General features: G+C 41.5%; 1 protein-coding gene across 14 annotated transcripts in view; it reads right to left on the reverse strand.

Moving 5' to 3' along the window:
- Positions 1-18,025, reverse strand: part of foxp1b (forkhead box P1b) — a 169,590-nt gene that overhangs the window by 53,372 nt on the left and 98,193 nt on the right. For 13 of the 14 annotated variants that reach the window (XM_036001752.1, XM_031280555.2, XM_031280564.2 and 10 more), the window contains one exon: positions 1,396-1,530. In XM_036001752.1, coding sequence (XP_035857645.1) covers positions 1,396-1,530 — 135 coding nt within the window. Of the gene's footprint in view, positions 1-1,395; positions 1,531-1,886; positions 1,906-18,025 lie in introns of those variants that run through there. The other variant, XM_036001753.1, reaches the window with a different exon arrangement.

Below are 18,025 nucleotides of genomic sequence, written 5' to 3' on the forward strand. Positions count from 1 at the left end.
ACAGCTTGGCCAAGCTCTGTGTATACATTAATAAATTAGAATTTTAATTCTGTCTTTGTCTGCTGGAGATGGTCTAGTACTTTACTATGTATCAACAACTGGCTGTACGCTGGAATCTGCCGTTGTGGTCCCCTCCGTTGACCTCTGCAGCACAATTCCCTGCCAGGCTGGGGAAACAGTTTAGTTTGATCCTTTCAACTTATTTGAATCCTGACAAATATGCACACAACTGAAAGGTCATCACAGTCATATTTCATCCTCTGGAGCTATTCCGAAGACATCTGCACAACAAAGAGGCTTTTTCACAACCTGACATTAGACCTAGCTGCTACAATGGCTCATTAAAAAGGGCCCCCAACGGGATAGTAAGGGTATTAAATATTATATATATACACACATAGAGAACCAGGCCTCCGTATTAATTACCAAATATGCCCTGAAGTCGTTTGCAATTTCACACTGACACAAACAACAGCTCCCTGTTCAAACAAAGATATACATCTCTGAGGCAGCTGATCTGAAATTAACGTAAATATTGCATCAGATATGCAGCGCTGTTCATATAACAAGCAGAACGAGATGGAAAAAAAAAAAAAAAAAATTCCTGCTGTTTTGTCTTTGCATCACAAAGGCATTCCAAATAACTGTCCTACCGTCTTTATACCTCTCCCAACCCTCACATTTCCCCACCCCTTGCTTGCCTCTCTCTACTTCACATCCAAGCCCTCCACCTGGATTCCCCCATAGCCCTCCATAGCACCTCCTACTGCTGGTGGTAGGGACCTGTCCCCTCTTTTATTTCTGGTGTGTGTGTGTGTGTGTGTGTGTGTGTTTGTGCACGCAGAGCAGGGATGAAAGGCAAACAGGGAAAGCATGGAGTTTCCTCTGCTTGACCAGACTCACTTCTGTGTGAGAGGAATGGTGCTTTCTCACTTCTCCCTCATTTGCACACTTTCAACTGCGTTTTAGCCAAGCTGTGCACCTCCTAAACTAAGTGCAGTCAACAAGAAAAGGCCTTTGCACTGCCGATGGCAGGATCAGCCGCACATGCTGATGTCTGTTGCTGCACTAAAATGACTCTGGATGAGCTCATGGGATCTAAACTGGCCACACGGTGGCTTTTCTAACATTCTGGCATATGTGCTGCTAAATCACACATAATGCGTGAGCATACATAACTGCAAATGTTGCACTGCCAAAATTAATTTCCTGTTTGTGAACTTAGCCTAGTGCTGTGTGCTTTTCTCGCACACTGTGTTCTAGTGAGAGTTGCACAAGTTCACTTCATTGTTTTTTTTTTATTTGATCAACCACAAAGTCAAATAACCGAGCCACCTGATTATCACAAGTAAATAAATAAGAGATTGTCTGAGAATGACAACACATTTACAGTACCTGCAGGCTTTGCTGCTTGTCGTTGGCTTTAGGGGATTTGCCGCCAGTGTTTTGTTGAGACTGCAGTTGCTGTGAGTGGGACTGCTGCTGTTGGTGTTGCTGCTGGAGGAGTATCTGCCGAGCCACTTGGAGAGCCTAATAAAGAGAAAAACATGAAAATATATATATATTTTTTTTTAAACAGTCCAATAGAAATGCTAAGTAGAATTGCTAAAAGTCCCTTGAGGACACTTTATTGCCTATTATCAGAGCAGATGTATCCCCTTACAACAATATTCCCTTGGCCTTCTGATAGATAACAAACAAACATTACAGACAGATCTTTTCATACTCTCCCATTCAGAGTCATAAATCTAAGGCTGGCATAAACGATCCCTCCACAAACAATGAGAACAATGATCAGATGTCAAAACAAATTCACATACAGAAAGAAGACAAAGATATCAACTGCAGCTAGAAGAAATATGTATCCGTTGATAAGTTGCACTTACAGCAAACACAAATGGTCAAAGACACTATCAGCGCTTTTGATCCTCCTTTAGCTCAGTCAAACTTCCCAAATAAAAGGCTTTGTGGCTGCTTCAAATATCTGTTAAAGGACACGGCCTTCTCAGTGGAAAACAAAATACAGTGCAGTCACATGTTTATTGCTCCAGCTACTCCCTATTCCCTTACGATAAATAATCAAACATGCCATCCAGAGCAAACAAAGCTGGAGAGAGCTGGGGGAAAAAAACACAGTGGTCTTGAAAACGGTCAGCGATACCAAGAAAAGCAAGCGTTGTGTTCCCACAGTGAGCTGGCCAGCCTCACACCTCCACCAGTAAACCATCTGAGTAAATAACTGGCCTCATTCTTTCCATGTTCCTCAGACGATTGCTCCCACAATTAAACAAACAGTCAGGGCACATCCAAGCTCATCTCACAGACGGACAATCTAAAAGTGCTCCAGTCAATTATTTGAGAAGAAATTGTAAAAAGTACATGGTGGAATGTTTTACAACAAGTTAGTTAGAGAGAAAGAGGGAGAGAGATAGAGTGTGAGAGAGAGAGAGGGAGGGAGGGAGAGAGAGAGAGAGAGAGAGAGCGAGAACACAAAAAAGGAAAAACGTTAGAGCGACGTGTGAATAAGTGAGTGAAACCTGTGAAAGACTGTGTGAACGCCAGATATCTACAGGGAAAGGGCAAATAAGAAGCTCTGTGGACGGATGAAAAGATAGAGATAACTTTGAGAATTGGTCTTATTGCCAGTAAAGTCTGACAATACTTAAAGACAGAAAGGCGGGAGACGGTAAGGGGTTGGAGCGAACAGCTGTATGATGGTCTGTGTGTGGGTGTATGTGTTGACCCTCCCAAACACACGGCTGTTGGGTGACATCATGAGGCATTAATATGACCACAGGCTACAAAGAGGCCACACTCCTGGCATTTCACCATGCTTAACGTGCATAAATTGTCCCTCTCTCTGTCTGTCTCTGAGATCTCATGTAAAGCTAAATGACACTAGAGTAACGTATCTCATTCTTCATGCCTAATTGTCCCCTGCTTTGAAATTTGTGGGGGACCCCCCCAGAAGCAAGTACACTCATAAAGAAAGTGTACAAATTGAAACTAAGAACAATGTGAGCAAGTCTCCCTCCCACATGATGCCAATATTTACATCTTAGGCATTTAGCTTTAGCTCCAGAGCAACTTATTTGTACTACTACTTACTTACTACTACTTATGTACTTGTAAACTGATCTGACATAGATCGGAAAACTGCTGACACATTGTCTCGAAACATTTTTATTATCAAAAACAGACAAATATTTTAAAATGGTAATTGTTATTGAAAGTCGTTGGCACTCAAAAACTTATTGTTTTATTTAGGCCTTTAATTAACTTTAATTAAATTTAACGGATGAAACCAATGTCATCAGCTAATCAAAGGTTATATTATGTTCTTTCATTCTACCATTTTATTGGGAAACAAATCACTTAATAAAATAAGAATAAACTTAAAAATAAAATATGTCAGTATCAAATCACAGCAGCAAAGTTACCAGCTTTTAAAACAATATCCATACTACTAATAGCATGTATGTGAGATAGTGTCATTATTTTGAATTAGCAGCTCTTATATTCTACAAGGATCCATGGCATGTTTTTTATTTTAGCCACTACAGCATGATAAACTGAATAAGAGAACTTGAATGACTAAAACAGTGAAACGCTGATAATTTATGAGGAAATTCAAGAAACTAAAAAGAGCTGTAACAAAGTCATTCACAACGCCCAGGGCGTGGTATTACGGGCACACTGAAGAGTAAACAAAGTTGGCTGTTTTCTTTTCCCCTGTTACTGATGACACATGCAGAGAAATGTGTGTGTGGCATGTGTGTGTCTGGGTTTACAACCGAGGGTGTTGGAACAAAGAGAGTTGAGTCAACAGGATATGATAGGAAATTCAGACAGTAATGGATGAAGAGATACATTTCTGGGAAGTCTTCCTTCACTGTCATCACAGATCAGTTACCACATGTAGCTACAGAAATTGTGATACTGCAATGATGTGCACTTTTAAAACAATGGGCTGTTAAAGCTTTAGTAACGTTTTGATATGAATGAACGTCCGTTAAAGCCGTTGCCAAATGAGTTGCTACAAAGCTAATTAAGACTATCAGCGCCACACAACTCTCTCTTTATTTCTCAGTATGACTATGTTCAGAAGATTGTGTCTTCCGGCACGCAGAAACTCATGAGAAGATATTTACCTCTTCTGAAGAGTCCATCATGTTTTTATTAATCCTCCGTGTCCTCCTTGGTTACTAGCAACTACGTTGGGGAGGGGTGGGGGCGGTGCGCGTTCACGGAAGGCTTGTATCGTGTGGATGCGCCGACAGTTTTGTTGTCATTATTATAATTCGTCATAGCTTTAACAAGTACATTCATATTCTAATATTGATGCTACGTTCTGATATAAACAAAGGGCAAACAATTCAATTATAAATCTTATCATTATCAAAGTTGTTTGCAGAGTATTGATCATGCAATCAAACGCAGGTAGCATCTGAGTTTGACCTAAGTACTGCCTTCGTATACATTATTTGGGAACAGTAAGAAAGTTGAATAACCATGGGATAATTGTGACTGCATTAAGGTGTTTAGCTTAAAGCGGAGGGGTAACATAACAATTTAAACAATGATGGCATTTTGCAACATTGCATTACACATATGTGTAATGCAATGTCGACCTTGTGCTAGAATATGGCATCAAAATTGACGATTTAATAGTATTTCCGCAGAATCCTTTATTATCAGACCATTTTTTAATAACTTTCGAATTCCTACTACCAGACTATACGAAATTAAATAAAAGTTTCTACACTAGATGCTTATCTGACAGTGCTATAGCTAAATTTAAGGAAGCTATTCCAACAGCACTTAACTCAATGTCATGCCTTAATATAACAGAGGACTGTTATGTTAACTCTAGTCCCTCCCAACTTGATAACTTTGTAGACGCTGCTACGGCCTGCCTACGGACTACTTTAGACTCGGTTGCTCCTCTCAAAAAGAAGATGATGAAGGAAAGGAAACTAGCACCTTGGTATAACTCCCAAACTCGCAAATTAAAACAAATCTCACGAAAACTTGAAAGTAAATGGCGTTCCACCAAACTGGAAGAATCTCGTGTGGATTGGCAAGATAGTCTAAAAAATTATAGGAGGGCCCTCAGAAATGCCAGATCAGACTATTACTCAACACTAATAGAAGAAAATAAGAACAACCCAAGGTTTCTTTTCAGCACTGTAGCCAGGCTGACAGATAGTCACAGCTCTATTGAGCCATCTATTCCTATAGCTCTGAGCAGTGATGACTTCATGACCTTTTTTAATGATAAAATTATAACAATTAGAGAAAAAATTCATCACCTTCTGCCCACAGCTTCCAACGACTCACCATTGGGCGCAGGAGGGCTAGAGAGAACGATAAGACCTGATACTTATTTAGACGGCTTTTATCCTTTAGACCTCCAACAATTAATGTTAAGGGTCTCTTCAGCTAAGCCAACTACCTGTCTCTTAGACCCCATTCCAACGAAGCTACTTAAAGAAGCACTACCCGTGGTCAACACCACATTACTAGATACGATCAATATGTCCTTATTAACGGGTCACGTACCGCAGTCTTTTAAAGTAGCTGTGATAAAACCTATTCTGAAAAAACCCACCCTCGACCCTGAGGTCTTAGCCAACTATAGACCTATATCTAACCTCCCGTTTCTCTCCAAAATCCTTGAGAAGGTAGTCGCTAATCAATTGTGTGACTTTCTGCATAGAAATAGTCTATTTGAAGACTTTCAGTCAGGATTTAGAATGCATCATAGCACAGAGACGGCAATGGTGAAAATCACTAACGACCTTCTAACTGCTGCTGACAAAGGACTTGTCTCCGTACTTGTCTTATTAGATCTTAGTGCTGCATTCGACACTATTGACCATACCATCCTCTTACAGAGACTGGAACATTTAGTTGGCATTAAAGGAATCGCACTAAGCTGGTTTAAGTCCTATTTTTCTGAGCGATCCCAATTTGTTAATATTAACGATAAACCATCCAAATACGCTAAAGTTAGCCATGGCGTTCCTCAAGGCTCAGTGCTTGGACCAATTCTATTCTCTTTATATATGCTTCCTCTAGGCAATATTATTAGGAAACACTCAATTAACTTTCACTGTTACGCAGACGACACCCAATTATATCTGTCAATCAAGCCAGATGAAAGCGGTCAGTTAGCTAAACTTCAAGCGTGCATTAAAGATATAAAATCCTGGATGACCCACAATTTTCTGATGTTGAACTCAAACAAAACGGAAGTTATTGTGCTGGGACCCAAGCACCACCGAACTTCATTATCTAAATATATAGCTACCCTAGATGGTATTGCCCTGGCCTCCAGCACTACTGTCAGAAATCTAGGAGTCATTTTTGACCAGGATCTATCCTTTAACGCCCACTTAAAACAAACCTCAAGAACAGCCTTTTTCCATCTTCGTAACATTGCCAAAATCAGGAACATCCTGTCTCAAAACGATGCTGAAAAACTAGTCCATGCATTCGTAACTTCCCGGCTGGACTACTGTAATTCTTTACTATCAGGCTGCTCAAATAAGTCCCTCAAGACCCTCCAGCTGATCCAGAATGCTGCAGCACGTGTTCTGACAAGAACTAACAAAAGAGATCACATTTCTCCTGTATTAGCTTCTCTGCATTGGCTTCCTGTAAAATCCAGGATTGAATTTAAAATCCTTCTCCTGACCTACAAAGCACTAAATGGTCAAGCACCATCATACATAGAAGAGCTTTTAGTACCTTATTGTCCCACTAGAGCACTGCGCTCCCAGAACTCAGAGCTACTTGTGGTTCCTAGAGTCTCTAAAAGTAGAATCGGAGCCAGAGCCTTCAGCTACCAGGCTCCTCTCCTGTGGAACCAGCTCCCAACTTGGGTTCGGGGGGCTGACACCGTCGCCACATTTAAGAATAAACTGAAAACCATCATCTTTGATAAAGCTTATAGTTAGGGAGTGAGGAGTTGCAGCATAGTAGAGTAGAGGGAGGCAGGAAGTACAAGCCCGTTCCGGCAGGGGAGAGTACGAGCCCGGTCCAGGGCCCCTCTCTTTAGCCTGCCTCTCTTAGTTATACTATTATAACTCTAGACTGCTGTGGGAAGCTCCTTCCAAGGACACAATGAGCCGCTCCCTCTTCTCTCTTTTCACTTGTCTCCTTTTGTGTGCATCTTAGTCCCAGAAATGCCTGTTACTAACCTAGCTCTGGGGAGTTTTCTCCCCGGAGTCCCTTTGCTTCTTCTTCACCCAGAACATCGCCTTGGAATTGGGTGGCACCTACACCGGGGTCCTGGGTGCAGCTGACGCTATGGACTTACTACACCCTGCTACGCTCTGCGTTTCCCCGCAGTGTCCGACTGCGTCCTGCCGCGTCCAACCGCGTCCACCCAGGCTGCTGTGCCACACTACACCCCGTAACGCCCTGCTGTGCCCTACTATGACATGAACTACTATGACTACCATTGTGATCACTGCTTCACTATCTTTATTATGACTATTATTGCCACCATTCACCACTCCCCCAACTGGTGCCGTCAGACACCGCCTACCAAGAGTCTGGGTCTGTCCGAGGTTTCTTCCTAACAAAAAAAGGGAGTTTTTCCTTGCCACTGTCGCAATAGCTACTGCTAATGCTTGCTCTTGAGGCAACCACTGTAATAGTTGGGGCTTCGTAAAGTACAGAGTTTGGTCTAGACCTACTCTATCTGTAAAGTGTCTCGAGATATCTCTTGTTATGATTTGATACTATAAATAAAATTGAATTGAATTGAATATGTTACTATTCATGTCAACAGCTTCATTAATGTATTCTTCCAATTAAAGTAAGGGCAATAATTATGTAATCATGCACTGGAAAATATAGTCGATGATCTTCTTGACAGAGGCAAATTAACTGAAATCACATTGCTGCCTGACAGCACATGCCTATGCTGTCTTTTGAAAGCCAAAGATACAAAATGCGTAAAAGACTGCTGTTGGGACAGAAAATAATGAGACGAAAAGGCGAGCGGGCTGAGAACCTATGTTGTGAGATCGGCTCCACGTTTAGGAATGTTGCTGTCATGTTTGTATTTTCAAAAGGCCACTGGAGCTGGCCTGCCTTTGAGAGGCCTAATGCGGGGCTAAAATAACCTATTGTGAACTGTCACCGCCAAGTTTACACAGCATCCACTCCTCTATATCAGAGCTCTCCCCCTCCTCCTCTGGAATTTATCTTCTTTTGATCATCCATTCAAAAGGTACTGGACGCTTGATAGGCATGCAAGTGTAAGAGCTGCTCCAGACAAATGTGATAAACTGGAAACTGATGACAGGCACAACAGGGCATCTGAAGCACAGAGAAAGTGGGGAGACAGCATGTTGCCTAGGTGATATAATAGTCTCAAATCAAGACAGTTGAGGTTAAACTGATCAGCAAAATATGTTCAGGCCAGATAATGATAACTACAGAAGGTTGCCCTGACAACTATAGTTAACTATATAGTGTACTGAAAATGATCAATTGGACAGAATCATACTTTTATAATACAGTTGTGCTCAAAAGTTTACATACCCATGCTAAAGTTGACTAAAAAAGAGGAATAAAAAAAAAAACTTTTGGAAATTGATATTATTGCCTTAATTAAAAACAATAGGAAAAATCCAACCTTTAAGGACACCAATTTTCTTTGTGAATGAATAATGTATCGTAAATAAATAAATGTTCTTCCTTAAAATACAGGGGGCATAAGTAAGTACACCCCTATGTTAAATTCCCATAGAGGCAGGCAGATTTTTATTTTTAAAGGCCAGTTATTTCATGGATCCAGGATACTATGCATCCTGATAAAGTTCCCTTGGCCTTTGGAATTAAAGTAGCCCCACATCATCACATACCCTTCACCATACCTGGATATTGGCATGGTTTTATTTCAGTTAGCCTAATAGCTGGTTTGATTTGCATTGAGAGATGATCTTATGGAAAGTACCCCATGCCAATCTCTAGGTATGGTGAAGGGTAAAAATAAAAATCTGCCTGCCTCTATGGGAATTTAACATAGGGCTGTGTATACTTATGCCCCCTGTATTTTAAGGAAGAACATTTATTTATTTACGATACGTTATTCATTCACAATGAAAATTAGTGTCCTTAAAGGTTGGATTTTTCCTATGCTTTTTTAATTAAGGCATTAACATCAATTTCCAAAATATGTTTTTGTATTCCTCTTTTTTAGTCAACTTTAGCATTGGTATGTAAACTTATGAGCACAACTGTATATTGTATACTTCTTTAATGTATAAAGAGTAAGAAGTTTACTTAAAAATAACTAAACAAGCAGGATTTGTGATATGCTGTGCGTTGACACATACATTGGTTATGTGTGTAGGTCCTAATATCTAGCGTGTAAGCATACAAGACTACAGCAGTCATATTATAATCGCAAACTGAGGTTGTTCGGGAGGCAAGCTTGTTACTGGAATAAGAAGAACACAACTGCAGTGATAGACGCCTACAGTACATTCACACATCATATTCACTGTTTGTGGGTTTACAATACATGCACGCGCGCGCGCACACACACGCACACACGCACGCACGCACGCACGCACGCACACACACACACACACACACACACACACACACACACACACACACACACACACACACACACACACACACACACACACACACACACACACACACACACACACACACACACACACACACACACACAATGGAGGGAGTGAACCCTTTAGGTGCTTTTGATTAGAAAACACCCTCCAGCATATGACAAAGGCTTTATCAGCAACAAAGCTGGTGCAATTTGGTATCCTTGTCATTTGCAGTCCTCTTTTATATTCCCCATTTCAAATGTGTTTAAAGTTCACACCCTCTTCCCCCTGTTAACGCAACTTCCTCAATAAACAACAGGTGTTTTTTTTTATCTGCATCTACTTTCACACCATATTAGTGAATAGAGGCAGGATCGTCTCTTATGTCCCTGGGCTATCACGCTGTGATAAGGGAACTGCTAAGTACTGGATGTCTTTATGTGCAGTCTGCACATGTGGATTATTTACAAGCTTTGGGGTTTCCTGCTGCTAAAGCCAGCTCTGGGTGTCTTGCAAATCCCAGCTCAGAGCATTGCCACACAGTCAAGTCTGCTCTCTGCTGAATCCCTCACTGCACCTTTTCCCACTACGACAACATTTCTTTTTTCAGATATGTCTCTCTTTAATCTCATTAAAATGCAACTTTACTGACCCACAGTATCAATCAAAACAATACCAAATATAATTGGGTATAAAGGAAAGGGATCCAAGAGAAGTGTGAGGGATCACAGAGCACTCACATCACATTTTCTAAATGACAGCCACAAAGAAAGGGAATGTGATAAAAGGTCCAGAGAAAATAGAGATGATGTGGGTAAATGTGGAGGGGGGGAGGGGGTTTCGTTCAGGGTGTCCCCATTGGGAGTCAGACAGTGAGAAACGGGCCAGCGTTGTTTGTTCAGGCCCATCAACAGAGAGACCTCTTTAGTTCTATAAACGTCCGGCTCCTCTTGCCACAGCTGGGGAAGACCTTGAACGTGAAATGGTTTCAAGCAGATTGCTCCTAATTGCTAGAAGATGTGCAAGCAGGTGTAACCGGATCCCTGCGGCCACTCAGAGAATGGGAGCAGGAACGAGATGTGCATCTGTTTGTGTGTTTCTGCACTTGTGTGTGTGTGTGTGTGTGGGTTTCTGTGTGTGCTTCAGTGTATTTACTCAGTGACCACGTTTTGCCAGGCTTTATTAGTCAGGAGAGTGTGGCTCAGAGACAGCCAGCAACAACACAAGTAATAGGTTAGCTCTTAATGTAGTTCGGCTCAGAAGACAACTGGCCCTCTGGTCCCACCCGGCAGCCTCTGTGGGGCTTCAACACCACTGGCCTAAATGTCAAGGTTATCTGCTTGACTTTCTGACTGATCGCGCGTCTCAACTCACCTGACATTCATCACCTCTGCTGTTTCCTTTTCAAAGACAAGGCCCTCTGCTCCTCAGTGGTAACAAAGCCAAGAGGCCATGTTCTTCCCTCACCAGCTTCTCCTCATAAGTTGCTACCACATTGAGCTAATGGAACGTCCTTCTACAGACAGCCCAAGAAAGCAAAGTTATCCAATCATTTCATAAATTATATGGGCTATTGTAGACAGTGGCGATGAAATCAAAAAAGCTGACTCTATATTCATAATACCAGATAGAAGATATGGTGTTAGAGGGGTGTTGACTATGCAAACATATAATAATGGAATTCACTTGTCATTTTAATTGAAATGCATATCTTTTTTTTTTTCTTTTTTTGGCGGGGGGTGATTTTCAAACATGTAAGCGGATAAGCAGTAAGGATCATGTCTATTTATATTAATTGCATTTTTTCTTTCTTTTTCTCTTTTCCTCAGTGATACAGACGTTTATCTGCAATGCAAAGCAGGGGAAGTCTGGTTTCCCACTAAGTATATAATTAATGCCATTTCCAAAAAAGCCACTCCACATGGAAAACAGGCCCTGATGCTCAAACCTTGTGCATTACAGGGCCCTCGCAACAACACTCTCCAGTCTGTGTTTAGATTTCCAAACTAATTCATGTAGAATACATAAATAAATCAACGTTTTATACCCACTTCAAACCATTAGATTCCTTTCCTTCGCTGCACTCTTCAACTAATCTATTAATATTTATGACAACACTAAACATTTCAAATATCCGCGTTTAAACAATAAGGCTGTGCGTGCACTTACATAAGACAAAATCTGACTTCAATAAAAAGCCCATTTTGTTTGTCCAACACACCTGCCCGTGCAACCCCCTCTCTATCTCTCCCCATAACAGGTAATACAGAGCCCTGACAAATGTATTTTTGGAGAAAAAAATGACTGTTAGAAAAACAAGACGAAAGCAAAGTTATTAACTGTGAGTGGAGATAGAAGAGAGGGGGCTGTGAAGCAGGACTGATGACAGAGGGAGTGGAGTGAAAAGAGAAGGGGTGCAGGGCACAGACAGATGGGAGGAAGAGAATAAGAGTGTGAAACAGAGAAGAGAGAGGTAAAAGCGAGATGGAAAGAGAGGGGTAAAGAGGAGAATGTAGTAGAGGGGAGGCAGAGGTTGCAGGAGATGCAGAGGGGAGGGTAAACAGTGCCCCAACCAGGCGGTTCGGGCATTCGGAGCCTGGTACAGAGAGGTGTTGACCCCCCCCCAACCCGGCGAGGTCAGCTCAGCTATGCAAGCCTGACAGCTTCCGTTTGCTGTGTGCTCGCCGTTTGTTTGGATTCCCCAGCCTTGCTTAGCCAGCAGCTTAACAACAGATGGCTAAAGAAGGCCTCTATTCAGAGTGGTCTGGATCAGAAAATCACACCAAGGAAAGTACACAAGCTGCAGATAAAACACACAGACACAACACAAGCACACACACACACATGCAAATGACATGGATTGTCAGAGTTGCACATGCTGCAAATGGGTGAACTGCAAATACGGTTTTGCTTGCTGCAAACAGTAATTTTATTTGCCCAGAAAAATGTATGCAAAACACAGTGACGAGACACGCAACATGCAAGTGAGCACATACACATGCAATGTGTCGTCTGATTATACCAAACAACTTCACGGGATGATTTAATAACTGAGCAGATCTGAGTGAAAGCATTTTTGTCCCCCGCCATTATTAAACGAATGCTGTGTTTATTACAGCTTTAGTGCAGTGTAAACTCATAAACACCCTCCCAGAGTACAAGAGGAGCTGTCAACTAAATATTGTTTCTCTCATGAGTCGCTCTTCCACCTCAATTACGCCTTTCAACTTCATAGGCTCAGTATGATAAAGTGGCAGTAAAAATCATTCACATTAATACACCATTGTGCATCTGCTGCTAAAGGTAATTAAAGAAGTAAATGACTCATAAGAATAGACATATTAGCCGCAAAATGAAAGGCAACTGGGCTGCCTCATGAAAATATGTACCATTAAGATACTGCATTTTCATATTGGGGTAATCAGCTCCACTCGCCTGATGCTGATTTAATCCACTCCAGTGGAAAGTCTATCAGCGCACAGCCGCGTGTCACTGTCTACCCGCCAAGAGCCAGGCATTCTACTTCAGCATTGCCCGTGAATGGCTCTACTAAAGGAGGGAGGTCACACACAGGCAAATCAGTCGGAGGAGCAGTCAGCGCTTAGGTGTCATTTAGAGGCAGATGGAGAGAAAGACAAAAAAAAAGTATATGAGTGAGACGAGGATAAAATGAGCTAGAAAGAGAAGAAGAAAAAAAGCACAAATGATCTGGGAAAAATGCAGCGGGCAGATCTCAGCAGCCCCTTTCTCCCTGACCTTAGCTTTTTGTTCTGAGCATATGATGCCTCAGGATGCCCACCACTGAATACAGCGATAATATCCGCCAAGTTGATAAAGTGTGAGGAAAAGAGAAGAGGCATGCCAACTGTGCTGGGTCCTTAGATGGACTGTTAGAAAACACGCGCTCCTACCGATTGCCTCTTTGTTGGAAGTGTTGCATCACTTTGCAGGGGGGAGTGTTGTGCTTGGGAAAATGGGCGCTTCCAAAAACCCAGCGTGAGACATAGAATACTGTGAGCAGATTTTATCATGCGTGAATGATATTGTTTAGAATGGGAAGCTCTATCTGCCCTGGTCTCATAGACGGAGGACTCAACATTATTGATACACTCGAGACTTCCGGGATACGACCAGTAAAACCCCCTAAATCTTCCAATTTAGTTGTGGTGAATATAGATGAATTTAGTCGACACACAGCTATAGAATAGTGCTTGAGAAAGGGGAAGAGTGATCAGACAGTTGGCACAGTCATGGAGCGTCACAGTGCTTGGGGCCTGAACTGATGGCCTGTGTGATCAGCTGACCACTCTTCAGCCTCTGCACCACAGGGTGTGTTGATTAACTCAGTGTGGATGCAAAAGTAACTCATCTAGATGAATAATCCCCCAAATCAGTACAACAGAAAACAAGCATGACACTGCCTAAAGCTAATTTTGACTGTTCCCTTGAAGATTGATTAGAAATGACATCTGCCCAAAGAACAGACGAGTATCTTCTCAAAGTATCGTGTTGATTTCACGAAGACACTAAAACTAAAACCTCTCTTCTTGAACTAAACAGATTTTCTGTTTTCATTAAACAAACACACCGTAGCCTTTATGCTAAGGCTTTCTGTGGTTTTCGAATGTACATCTTTTCCCACTGATGCTCACTGCCTTGAACTGTCCTGACCTGAGACCTAAGACATCATGAGCTGCTGAGGGAGAATTCCCAGTGTGTGTGTGTGTGTGTGTGTGTGTGTGTGTGTGTGTGTGTGTGTGTGTGTGTGTGTATGTGTGTCTGTGGAGCAATAGTTCCTCCGAAGTAGAGGATTTTCTATAAATCACAGGCCAGTCCAATTGGCTATGGATTGAGTTGCAGTGGGGAGAGACAGCTCCCTGGGAATAGCAGTGTCTCTGTTGAAGTCATTCCAAGATGGGTAATATGATCCTATGCCGCCAGGAATAAAGAAAGGGAAGAGAAAAAGAAGGGGGGGGAATCTGATTGCTCTGGCCATAAAGAGGAGTAATCTCCAGCGGGGTCAGACACATCACCTGTCACACTGGACTGTAATGTATTATAGTCTCACAGGCAGATGATGTGACACATGGTGGACCTCACTTTTTTGATGGTTCAAGGACTGATTCTTTTCTTATTCAAGGATTTCTAAATCTTTATTGACATAGTAGGAAGGTGTGGAAGGTGTATGGGAAAACAAGGGATTGCCACTTGTGTGCCACTATGCAAATTTAGAGCTATAAAAAAACTATCTAGAATTATGTTTAATAATCTGCTTATTATTGTGTAAATGTACTGTGGAAAGCATGTGAAGTTACAAAAACAGGGTTTTCTGACAACCAGGACATTTGTTATGTATGCAAACGCAATCAAGAAGGCACAAGTGCCTACAGTCTAATGACGTCACCCAACAGAACCACCTGACTGGTCCTTTGGTGACAAGTGAACCACTAATGATGGTAACTGAAGAATCCCCCAGCCATAAACTGTATGTTTAAGCAGGATAAGCTGAAACAACCAACAACAAAAAATCCAGTAGACCATCCTCCTCTCACTCAAAATGTAACCATATAGAAAGCTTGTTTTCTTGGTAAACGTTAAGCTGAAAACAAAATGACCCCTGCTTTACGTTACGTGCATCAACATTATTGTGTGAATACTGATTCAGCAGCATTCAGCATTCACAGTATTGTTATCCGATTCTTTATTCTTCAACTTTCTTTGGTCGCCTCTTACTTCTGCATACTTTCAGCTACAAAAAAACATTAAAATATCAAAATGTTCAGCTCTTTACGCACATGATGGGACTTCTTCAACTTTGTTTCTGCTATTTATACTTTTTAAAATATTAAGCTTTTTACATTTTTTTATTTTACATTAAAGTTAATGGAGCAATCTTCAAATCCTCTTCAGGCTTCTTCCTTTTTGAAATGCTACTCCTCTTACATACTTTCACCTACAGACGTCAATCAAACTTTAAACTGTTCACAAAACCTTTATCTATTACAGTTGTATTCAGCTTCATGATATCTTTTACAGTTTGTGTGGTATCACTGTTTAAGTCAAGTGTTTCTTCAGGCTTTTTCAGTGCTTATAATGGAGTGAATATTGCATGACCTAGAGTGGGTGATGACATCCCTATAGTGGGAAGCCTTGGAAAATAATCTTAAAACCTCTATAACTTGCTCTCACGCCCACAATATTTACTTGCCATACACAATTTATACGTCAAAACTTAGTGACAGCTTTTCAGAATTTTTTTTTGTGTTATTTAACATTTCATTGAAAGTTACACTAATTTAAACCATTCCTACTTTTCCAACTGTTCTCACTGCTTTACCTTCTTATGCATTAAAGCCAGCAATTTTGTTTAGCTTAAGCAATTTAGCTGGTCAGCAGTCACAAGCATTTTCTGCAGGAAATGCATTTTCTAGTTTAATACAACAACCCAATAAATGGCAAAACAGGTTTGTATTTTGCAGCGAGGGCCTGTACATGGCTGCCATGGAAAGAGTGGCAGCTACTTTAGCCAACAAAACTGTTTATATTTACACAATCAACTAAAGCTGCAGTCAATTTACATTTAATTTGGAAAAATGTACCTGTTGCTGAAAAATCTGTGGAACTGCTGCGATCTGCACTAAATCTTCAGCAAGTTTTTGTCAAGTAAACTAGCTGATTAATGAACCTGACAATCAGATGTCAATGGTGAAGCCCAGTCGAGAAGTATTTCACCCTAATTTATAACCAAATAATAGGCAAATGTTCAGAACTGAGAATCTGAAAATAAATCGGAAATAGTGCTGTGCAATTAATCGAAATTTAATCGTGATTATATTCAAGAAAATATTCGAGAAAAACAATTATTTAGCTTATTACGTGTTGCAAGTAAACTCTTATTTTCTCTTGTGTTCTGAACGAAAAAATAAATTTTCAATAGGAAAAGTATTAAGGCAAAGTTCACAGTTGTATGTGTTTTTTTACTGTTAGGGGGTTCGGATGGTCCGGTGAATCAATGAACAACACACAGCACAGCAATGCAATCCCTTTTTTTCCTTTTGAGTCTGACCTTCTCAGCGCCACCTTCCCCTTTTCTTTTTTGGCTGTCCATCATTAGACTCACACACCGTCTGTTAAGGTTACCGATAGACTTCCAAACGTAACGAGGAAAAAAAGAGGTGCTCGATGGCTTTACGTCATAGGCCGACCAGGGCTATGCCATTTGGGGAGGGGCCGCTCATTGATCCACCTATATTTCTGAAAATCCTAGACATGGTTGTGACCTGCACTTGGTGACCGTTAGTGCTTTCTGATTAGCCTGTGTTTGTATTGAAATAAGAGGCTGCTGCGTCCCGCCATACGGGTTGAGCAGAGGCTGCACAGTTTGACCAGTGGGCCGGGCAGCGCCTGCACACCAGGCCACCGTATGGTGTTGCTAAGAACTGGCAATGTATAACTATTATCAGACCGGCCTTCGTGGCCTCGAAACACTACCGGCCCACTGGGAAAAGTCCCGACTCTCCCGATTGCCACTCCGCTACTGCCTGTAGCTTTAAGGCAACAACCAATTTCTTTTTAAAGACAGTCTATCTACCACTAAAGATAAAATCTTAGGCCATCAGACGTACTCGTAGTCGTCTGGGATTTAAGATTAGATTGGCCAACCACATTCACAGTTCACAATTCTGAGTGTTTATGGACTAACAAGTCACGAAAAAAGTCCTTTGAGTGTAAGCACTTTTCTAAACCACCTCAAGCTTAGTTAACATGCAGAGTGCAGTATGGTGACAGAATTGGCCACCCTCAATCTGCCTGAGCCACCTTCAGCTTTAGTTGCTGAGACCTGCAGGCTGCAGGCTTCAATAAATGTCGAAGTGAGAAGATGATCACAGTGCAAATTAAGTTATGCACTACGCTTGTAGGGCTTACATAAACATGTGATGGAAATATTAAACAACGACCAACTGAGGGAATTAGACAGGGGAAAAAAACTATGGTTGAAAAAAACAGGTCCTGATGCAACTGGAAAACCATTTGAATTAGTGCAATTGGGTGAATAATTTGTCCAGATGTTGAATTTTCATTGATGACTGAACATTGCATATATACAATAAATCTCCATCCCCCTGTTTTTCAGAGAGACACATTTAGTAGCGGATGGTGTGTGAATTAGAGGTAAAAGTAAAATGCAGGTGGCAGAAGTAGCCCAAACAACAAGCACTGCAGGAACCAAGGGCATGTGGGCTATAGAGCTGCTAGGTTGGTGGGCGGGGGGATGACAGACTGCTGTTCAACTCCATTAGCTGCTATGTGAGAGGGGTGCATCTAGCAGCACACGACCTGTGAAGAATCTTAGATCTCACTCTATCTTGGAATGGGGATTGCCGCATTAATTCTAGGAAACTGTAATCTCTCAAGCAAATCAAATT

Source organism: Sander lucioperca, chromosome 6 (genome assembly GCF_008315115.2).
Source record: "Sander lucioperca isolate FBNREF2018 chromosome 6, SLUC_FBN_1.2, whole genome shotgun sequence".
Taxonomy (NCBI): Eukaryota; Metazoa; Chordata; class Actinopteri; order Perciformes; family Percidae; genus Sander; species Sander lucioperca.